Source organism: Ostrea edulis, chromosome 2 (genome assembly GCF_947568905.1).
Source record: "Ostrea edulis chromosome 2, xbOstEdul1.1, whole genome shotgun sequence".
Classification (NCBI taxonomy): domain Eukaryota; kingdom Metazoa; phylum Mollusca; class Bivalvia; order Ostreida; family Ostreidae; genus Ostrea; species Ostrea edulis.
The window spans coordinates 80,601,772-80,611,771 of NC_079165.1; the positions used below are offsets into that span (position 1 = coordinate 80,601,772).

Sequence of the window (10,000 nt, forward strand, 5' to 3'; positions counted from 1 at the left end):
GTACTGTGCTTGTGTTGTCTATGTGTTGTGTACATTATGTGTACTGTGTTTGTGTTGTCTATGTGTTGTGTACTTTATGTGTATTGTGTTTGTGTTGTCTATGTGTTGTGTACATTATGTGTATTGTGCTTGTGTTGTCTATGTGTTGTGTACTTTATGTGTACTGTGCTTGTGTTGTCTCTGTGTTGTGTACTTTATGTGTACTGTGCTTGTGTTGTCTCTGTGTTGTGTACTTTATGTGTACTGTATTTGTGTTGTCTATGTGTTGTGTGTACAGTATGTGTACTGTGCTTGTGTTGTCTATGTGTTGTGTACTTTATGTGTACTGTGTTTGTGTTGTCTCTGTGTTGTGTACTTTATGTGTATTGTGTTTGTATTGTATATATGTTGTGTACTTTATGTGTACTGTGTTTGTGTTGTCTATGTGTTGTGTAAATTATGTGTACTGTGTTTGTGTTGTCTATGTGTTGTGTACATTATGTGTACTGTGCTTGTGTTGTCTATGTGTTGTGTACATTATGTCTATTGTGCTTGTGTTGTCTATGTGTTGTGTACTTTATGTGTACTGTGTTTGTGTTATCTATGTGTTGTGTACTTTATGTGTACTGTGTTTGTGTTGTCTATGTGTTGTGTACTTTATGTGTACTGTGCTTGTGTTGTCTATGTGTTGTGTACTTTATGTGTACTGTGTTTGTGTTGTCTATGTGTTGTGTACTTTATTTGTACTGTATTTGGGTTGTGTATGTGCTGTGTACTGAGTTTGTGTTGTTTATGTGTTGTGTACTTTATGTGTACTGTGCTTGTGTTATGTATGTGTTGTGTACTGAGTTTGTGTTGTCTCTGTGTTGTGTACTTTATGTGTACTATGCTTGTGTTGTCTATGTGTTGTGTACTTTATGTGTATTGTGTTTGTGTTGTCTATGTGTTGTGTGTAGAGTATGTGTACTGTGTTTGTGTTGTTTATGTGTTGTGTACTTTATGTGTACTGTGTTTGTGTTATCTATGTGTTGTGTGTACTTTATGTGTACTTTATTTGTATTGTCTCTCTGTTGTGTACTTTATGTATACTGTGTTTGTATTGTCTCTTTGTTGTGTACTTTATGTGTACTGTGCTTGTGTTGTCTCTGTGTTGTGTACTTTATGTGTACTGTGCTTGTGTTGTCTATGTGTTGTGTACATTATGTGTACTGTGTTTGTGTTGTCTATGTGTTATGTACATTATGTGTACTGTATTTGTGTTGTCTATGTGTTGTGTACATTATGTGTACTGTGCTTGTGTTGTCTATGTGTTGTGTACTTTATGGGTATTGTGTTTTTGTTGTGTATGTGTTGTGTACTTTATGTTTACTGTGTTTGTGTTGTCTATGTGTTGTGTACTTTATTTGTACTGTATTTGTGTTGTGTATGTGTTGTGTACTGTATTTGTGTTGTCTATGTGTTGTGTACATTATGTGTACTGTGTTTGTGTTGTCTATGTGTTGTGTACATTATGTGTACTGTGCTTGTGTTGTCTATGTGTTGTGTACATTATGTCTATTGTGCTTGTGTTGTCTATGTGTTGTGTACTTTATGTGTACTGTGTTTGTGTTATCTATGTGTTGTGTACTTTATGTGTACTGTGTTTGTGTTATCTATGTGTTGTGTACATTATGTGTACTGTGTTTGTGTTGTCTATGTGTTGTGTACTTTATGTGTATTGTGTTTTTGTTGTGTATGTGTTGTGTACTTTATGTGTACTGTGTTTGTGTTGTCTATGTGTTGTGTACTTTATTTGTACTGTATTTGGGTTGTCTATGTGTTGTGTACTGAGTTTGGGTTGTTTATGTGTTGTGTACTTTATGTGTACTGTGCTTGTGTTGTCTATGTGTTGTGTATATTATGCGTACTGTGTTTGTGTTGTCTATGTGTTGTGTACTTTATGTGTACTGTATTTGTGTTGTGTATGTGTTGTGTACTTATGTGTACTGTATTTGTGTTGTCTATGTGTTGTGTACTTTATGTGTACTGTATTTGTGTTGTGTATGTGTTGTGTACTGAGTTTGTGTTGTCTCTGTGTTGTGTATTTTATGTGTACTGTGCTTGTGTTGTCTATGTGTTGTGTACTTTATGTGTATTGTGTTTGTGTTGTCTATGTGTTGTGTACTTATGTGTACTGTGTTTGTGTTGTCTATGTGTTGTGTACTTTATGTGTATTGTGTTTGTGTTGTCTATGTGTTGTGTACTTTATGTGTACTGTGCTTGTGTTGTTTATGTGTTGTGTACTTTATGTGTACTGTGTTTGTGTTGTTTATGTGTTGTGTACTTTATGTGTACTGTGCTTGTGTTGTTTATGTGTTGTGTACTTTATGTATACTGTGCTTGTGTTGTCTATGTGTTGTGTGTACAGTATGTGTACTGTGTTTGTGTTGTTTATGTGTTGTGTACTTTATGTGTACTGTGCTTGTGTTGTCTATGTGTTGTGTACTTTATTTGTACTGTGCTTGTGTTGTCTATGTGTTGTGTACTTTATGTGTACTGTGTTTGTGTTGTCTATGTGTTGTGTACTTTATGTGTACTGTGCTTGTGTTGTCTATGTGTTGTGTACTTTATGTGTACTGTGCTTGTGTTGTTTATGTGTTGTGTACTTTATGTATACTGTGCTTGTGTTGTCTATGTGTTGTGTGTACAGTATGTGTACTGTGCTTGTGTTGTTTATGTGTTGTGTACTTTATGTGTACTGTGTTTGTGTTGTTTATGTGTTGTGTACTTTATGTGTACTGTGCTTGTGTTGTTTATGTGTTGTGTACTTTATGTGTACTGTGTTTGTGTTGTTTATGTGTTGTGTACTTTATGTGTACTGTGCTTGTGTTGTTTATGTGTTGTGTACTTTATGTATACTGTGCTTGTGTTGTCTATGTGTTGTGTACTTTATGTGTACTGTGTTTGTGTTGTTTATGTGTTGTGTACTTTATGTGTACTGTGCTTGTGTTGTTTATGTGTTGTGTACTTTATGTATACTGTGCTTGTGTTGTCTATGTGTTGTGTGTACAGTATGTGTACTGTGTTTGTGTTGTTTATGTGTTGTGTACATTATGTGTACTGTGCTTGTGTTGTTTATGTGTTGTGTACTTTATGTGTACTGTGCTTGTGTTGTCTATGTGTTGTGTACTTTATGTGTACTGTGTTTGTGTTGTTTATGTGTTGTGTACTTTATGTGTACTGTGCTTGTGTTGTTTATGTGTTGTGTACTTTATGTATACTGTGCTTGTGTTGTCTATGTGTTGTGTGTACAGTATGTGTACTGTGTTTGTGTTGTTTATGTGTTGTGTACATTATGTGTACTGTGCTTGTGTTGTTTATGTGTTGTGTACTTTATGTATACTGTGCTTGTGTTGTCTATGTGTTGTGTACTTTATTTGTACTGTGCTTGTGTTGTCTATGTGTTGTGTACTTTATGTGTACTGTGTTTGTGTTGTCTATGTGTTGTGTACTTTATGTGTACTGTGCTTGTGTTGTCTATGTGTTGTGTACTTTATGTGTACTGTGCTTGTGTTGTTTATGTGTTGTGTACTTTATGTATACTGTGCTTGTGTTGTCTATGTGTTGTGTGTACAGTATGTGTACTGTGCTTGTGTTGTTTATGTGTTGTGTACTTTATGTGTACTGTGTTTGTGTTGTTTATGTGTTGTGTACTTTATGTGTACTGTGCTTGTGTTGTTTATGTGTTGTGTACTTTATGTGTACTGTGTTTGTGTTGTTTATGTGTTGTGTACTTTATGTGTACTGTGCTTGTGTTGTTTATGTGTTGTGTACTTTATGTATACTGTGCTTGTGTTGTCTATGTGTTGTGTACTTTATGTGTACTGTGTTTGTGTTGTTTATGTGTTGTGTACTTTATGTGTACTGTGCTTGTGTTGTTTATGTGTTGTGTACTTTATGTATACTGTGCTTGTGTTGTCTATGTGTTGTGTGTACAGTATGTGTACTGTGTTTGTGTTGTTTATGTGTTGTGTACATTATGTGTACTGTGCTTGTGTTGTTTATGTGTTGTGTACTTTATGTGTACTGTGCTTGTGTTGTCTATGTGTTGTGTACTTTATGTGTACTGTGTTTGTGTTGTTTATGTGTTGTGTACTTTATGTGTACTGTGCTTGTGTTGTTTATGTGTTGTGTACTTTATGTATACTGTGCTTGTGTTGTCTATGTGTTGTGTGTACAGTATGTGTACTGTGTTTGTGTTGTTTATGTGTTGTGTACATTATGTGTACTGTGCTTGTGTTGTTTATGTGTTGTGTACTTTATGTATACTGTGCTTGTGTTGTCTATGTGTTGTGTACTTTATGTGTACTGTGTTTGTGTTGTTTATGTGTTGTGTGTACAGTATGTGTACTGTGCTTGTGTTGTTTATGTGTTGTGTACTTTATGTGTACTGTGCTTGTGTTGTCTATGTGTTGTGTGTACAGTATGTGTACTGTGTTTGTGTTGTTTATGTGTTGTGTACATTATGTGTACTGTGCTTGTGTTGTTTATGTGTTGTGTACATTAAGTTTTCTGTGTTTGTGTTGATCGATAGGTCACCTAAGTATAAGAGAAACTGAATATCACTGCGCATGCTGCTTTTAAGTATCATGAAGTGTTCAACATACTCAGTAAAACCTAAACGTGTTATAAATACCTGTCAGGAAGGATGACTGATCCGGAAATGGTGGCTGCAAAGAAGGACCTGTAAGAAACTTTTCAAGGTGAGTCTTAGTACCATTAATTGCCGACGAGTTTTACGACCTACATATTCATGGGTTTAAATCTACCCTTCACACCGTAGGGCTCAGTGACCATGACATTGCAAATTTTAGTTCCTCTTTAGCCAGAAGATATTCCATTCCAAAGTTTATGAAGAATTGCCACCTATATACAGAGAAGTTAATTATCCTAATATGATGACGGCGACGAAAAAGTACTTCAAAATTGAGCCTACAAGAGTATCATGCCTTGGGTTTTGTTGGGTAGAAGAAGAGCTGGATACCTAGTATCTTGGTCACGTCGCTTTACAGTAAGAAGTCATAACTCTTACTATTGGAATAAAAATTACATCTGTTAGACATACCTGTCGAGAAAGATGACAAGTCGGGATATGGTTGCTGCCAAGAACTACCTGTAAGAAAATTTTCAAGACGAGTCTTAGTATTAGTAATTGTATGATTTACAAATTAAAATAAAAAATAAAACTCCATTCTTGTATACGATTAGTTCCTTTGTTATATAACTTTTTCAGTAACATAATTCACCATATAGATAGCAAAATGTGATTTTTATTTCATTTTATTTCTTTGTGATGAAAAAGTGAAGATAACGAACAGTGATTGATCTCATAACTCCTATACGGAATACAAAAGTAAGAGTTGGGCAAACATGGATCCTTGGACATACCAGATGTGGGTTCAGGTGTCTAGGAAGAATAAGCATCCCCTATCGACCAGTCACTCCCACGTGAGTCCTATTATCTCGATCAGGTAAACAGAGTTGTGTTGTCTATGTGTTGTGTACATTATGTGTACTGTGTTTGTGTTGTCTATGTGTTGTGTACATTATGTGTACTGTGTTTGTGTTGTCTATGTGTTGTGTACATTATGTGTATTGTGCTTGTGTTTATTTTTATTTCATTTTATTTCTTTGTGATGAAAAGGTGAAGATAAAGAACAGTGATTGATCTCATAACTCCTCTACGGATTACAAAAGTAAGAGTTGGGCAGAAATGGATCCTTGGACATACCAGATCAGGTAAACAGAGTTATGTTATCTATTTGTTGTGTACTCTATATGTACTGTGTTGTGTACATTAAGTTTTCTGTGTTTGTGTTGATCGATAGGTCACCTAAGTATAAGAGAAACTGAATATCGCTGCGCATGCTTCTTTTAAGTATCTTGAAGTGGTCAACATTCTCAGTAAAACCTAAACGTGTTATAAATACCTGTCAGGAAGGATGACTGATCCAGAAATAGTGGCTGCAAAGAACTACCTGTAAGAAACTTTTCAAGGTGAGTCTTAGTACCATTAATTACCGACGAGTTTTACGACCTACATATTCATATACATATATACCAGATGTGGGATCAGATGTCTAGGAGAAATAATCTCAATCAGGTAAACGGAGTAATCTGCTGTCAAACCCAGGGTGTAAAGAATAGTGTGTAAAGTACAGGTCATTGATTTTAGTGGAGAAACTGAATTGTTTTCTCATACCCATATAAAGATACAGACTGGAGTATGGAGGTAACAACAATTACAGCAAACATTTAAACATCTTCCAAGGAAATTCTATGCATGCTGTGCTTTTGTTGTGTGCTCTGCGTCCTGATTTTATGGTCTATTTGAGTTTATAAGTCGTGATGTCTGCCTGCCTTGTGCATCTGTTGTTTATTTGAAAATATACATTTCCCATTACCTCCGTCCATCCTGTTCTTGTGTTTTCTAATTGAACTCGTACTTTTGTGATGTCGTCTGTGTGTGCGTCTCTGTTGTCTAATTGTGATGTCGTCTGTGTGTGTGTCTCTGTTGTCTAATTGTGATGTCGTCTGTGTGTGTGCCTTTGTTGTCTAATTGTGATGTCTGTGTGTGTGTACCTCTGTTGTCTAATTGTGATGTCGTCTGTGTCTGTGCCTCTGTTGTCTAATTGTGATGTCGTCTGTGTGTTTGTGCCTCTGTTGTCTAATTGTGATGTTGTCTGTGTGTGTGCCTCTGTTGTCTAATTGTGATGTCGTCTGTGTGTGTGCCTCTGTTGTCTAATTGTGATGTCGTCTGTGTGTGTGCCTCTGTTGTCTAATTGTGATGTTGTCTGTGTGTGTGTGCCTCTGTTGTCTAATTATGATGTCGTCTGTGTGTGTGTGCCTCTGTTGTCTAATTGTGATGTCGTCTGTGTGTGTGTGCCTCTATTGTCTAATTTTGATGTCGTCTGTGTGTGTGTCTCTATTGTCTAATTGTGATGTTGTCTGTGTTTGTGTCTCTGTTGTCTAATTATGATGTCGTCTGTGTTTGTGTCTCTGTTGTCTAATTGTGATGTTGTCTTTGTGTGTGCCTCTGTTGTCTAATTGTGGTGTTGTCTATGTTTGTGCTGTGTCTCTTTGTGGTCGTGTTCGCTATATGTGTTGATCCTGTGTTGTCTGTTTGTTCTTTGTCTCTTTGTAGTTATGTTCGATATATGTGTTGATCCTGTGTTGTCTTTGTTTTGTGTCCACCATGTCTTTTGTCCTACGGCTATCTATTTTTGTGTCTACTATTTTTGTTTTACTTGTGTTTTCAATTCGATGTGTCCACTGTGTGGGTTGTGTCTATGTTATCACCGCGTGTTGTTCTTTTAAAACCCCATACTTGTTGTATCCACTTTATGAGTTGTGCTTTGGTAGACTGTTGTGTCTACTACTTGCTGCTTTTCCTGTGTCCACGAGGTGTGGCATACTTGTGTTATTTATGTAAAACTTATACGGTACCAATTTTGATGCACCAGATGCGCATTTCGACAAATAATGTCTCTTCAGTGATGCTCAACCGAAATGTTTGAAATCCGAAATAACTATGAAGTTTTAGAGCTAAATATAGCCAGAAACAGCGTGCCAAACAAGTGGAGCCAAATTCGTCCAAGGATAAGAGCTATGCATGAGGGAGATAATCCTTAATTTTGAAATGAATTTCTAAATTTTATAACAGCAATTAAATATACATCCGTATTTTCAAGCTAGTAACGAAGTACTTAGCTACTGGGCTGTAGAGACCCTCGGGGACTAACAGTCCACCAGCAGAGGCCTCGACCCAGGGGTCATAATGTAAAACTTATACGGTACCAATTTTGATGCACCAGATGCGCATTTCGACAAATAATGTCTCTTCAGTGATGCTCAACCGAAATGTTTGAAATCCGAAATAACTATGAAGTTTTAGAGCTAAATATAGCCAGAAACAGCGTGCCAAACAAGTGGAACCAAATTCGTCCAAGGATAAGAGCTATGCATGAGGGAGATAATCCTTAATTTTGAAATGAATTTCTAAATTTTATAACAGCAATTAAATATACATCCGTATTTTCAAGCTAGTAACGAAGTACTTAGCTACTGGGCTGTAGAGACCCTCGGGGACTAACAGTCCACCAGCAGAGGCCTCGACCCAGGGGTCATAATGTAAAACTTATACGGTACCAATTTTGATGCACCAGATGCGCATTTCGACAAATAATGTCTCTTCAGTGATGCTCAACCGTTATATGTTGTGTTCACTATATTTGCTGATCCCGAGTTGTCTATTTTTTGTGTCTACCATGTCTTTTGTCTTGTTGCTGTTCATTTTGCGTCTACTATTTTTGTTTTACTTGTGTTTTCAATTCGATGTGTTCACTTTGTGTGTTGTGTTTATGTTATCACCGCGTGTTGTTCTTTTAAGAGCTCATACTTTTGTTGGTGTGTTGTTCTCTGATAATGTCATAAAGAGTACCACGTCTTGGTTTTTTGAGGAGAAAAATATTGCCGGTCATGTCACTTTTAAGTTTGAAGAAGTGTTCGACTTTCTCGAATGGAATAAAACTTAAACATTATACACATACCTGTCAAGGGAAATGACCGGTCCGGAGATTGTTGCTTCCATGTACTACCTAGAAAGATATTCAAGGTGAGTATCAATATTGAAAATGACTGACGAGGTTTACGATTTACACATTTATAGCATGATAACACCCCATTCTTGATAACAGAATTCACAATAAAAGGACATGCCATTAATTTTAACACCCCCCCAGAGAAACTGAGTAGTTGTCTCATGCCTATACAAATAACACAGTGAAGTTCCGCAAATATCAAAACTTGAGATAAATTCTATGACTGTGTTGTCCTCTATGAGTGTTATGCTTCTGTTGTCTTTTCGATATGATACTATTGTAATATGTTCTTCGTGTGGACAATTGTTGTTTATTTCAGATAATAGTTTAGTGATGTCAGCATGGTTTCTTTTGTAATTTGATTTGCTACTTTTCTCGTGTTCTGAATATATATACTGTTCTTCTGTTGTTGATTTGAATTCATATTATTGTGGTGCCTTCTGTATGTGTTATACTTCTGTTTTATATTTGTGATGTGTTGTGTGTATGTTGTATATTTGTGATGTGTTGTGTGTATGTTGTATGTTTGTGATGTCTTGTGTGTATGTTGTATATTTGTGATGTGTTGTGTGTATGTTGTATATTTGTGATGTGTTGTGTGTATGTTGTATATTTGTGATGTGTTACGTGTATGTTGTATATTTGTGATGTGTTGTGTGTATGTTGTATATTTGTGATGTGTTACGTGTATGTTGTATATTTGTGATGTGTTGTGTGTATGTTGTATATTTGTGATGTGTTGTGTGTATGTTGTATATCTGTGATGTGTTACGTGTATGTTGTATATTTGTGATGTGTTGTGTGTATGTTGTATATTTGTGATGTGTTGTGTGTATGTTGTATATTTGTGATGTGTTACGTGTATGTTGTATATTTGTGATGTGTTGTGTGTATGTTGTATATTTGTGATGTGTTACGTGTATGTTATATATTTGTGATGTGTTGTGTGTATGTTGTATATTTGTGATGTGTTGTGTGTATGTTGTGTGTATGTTGTATATTTGTGATGTGTTGTGTGTATGTTGTATATTTGTGATGTGTTGTGTGTATGTTGTATATTTGTGATGTGTTGTGTGTATGTTGTATATTTGTGATGTGTTGTGTGTATGTTGTATATTTGTGATGTGTTACGTGTATGTTGTATATTTGTGATGTGTTGTGTGTATGTTGTATATTTGTGATGTGTTACGTGTATGTTGTATATTTGTGATGTGTTGTGTGTATGTTATATATTTGTGATGTGTTGTGTGTATGTTGTATATTTGTGATGTGTTGTGTGTATGTTATATATTTGTGATGTGTTGTGTGTGTGTTGTATATTTGTGATGTGCTGTGTGTATGTTGTGTGTATGTTGTATATTTGTGATGTGTTGTGTGTATGT

General features: G+C 35.8%; 1 protein-coding gene across 2 annotated transcripts in view; it reads right to left on the minus strand.

Annotated features, from left to right (window-relative positions):
• LOC125678494 (uncharacterized) overlaps nucleotides 1–10,000 on the minus strand; it is a 35,604-nt gene that overhangs the window by 13,497 nt on the left and 12,107 nt on the right. For both annotated transcript variants that reach the window (XM_048916986.2, XM_048916987.2), the window contains exons 3-6: nucleotides 8,568–8,615; nucleotides 5,949–5,996; nucleotides 5,084–5,131; nucleotides 4,655–4,702 (exon numbers count right to left, since the gene is read on the minus strand). In XM_048916986.2, coding sequence (XP_048772943.2) covers nucleotides 4,655–4,702; nucleotides 5,084–5,131; nucleotides 5,949–5,996; nucleotides 8,568–8,615 — 192 coding nt within the window. The remainder of the gene's footprint in view (nucleotides 1–4,654; nucleotides 4,703–5,083; nucleotides 5,132–5,948; nucleotides 5,997–8,567; nucleotides 8,616–10,000) is intronic.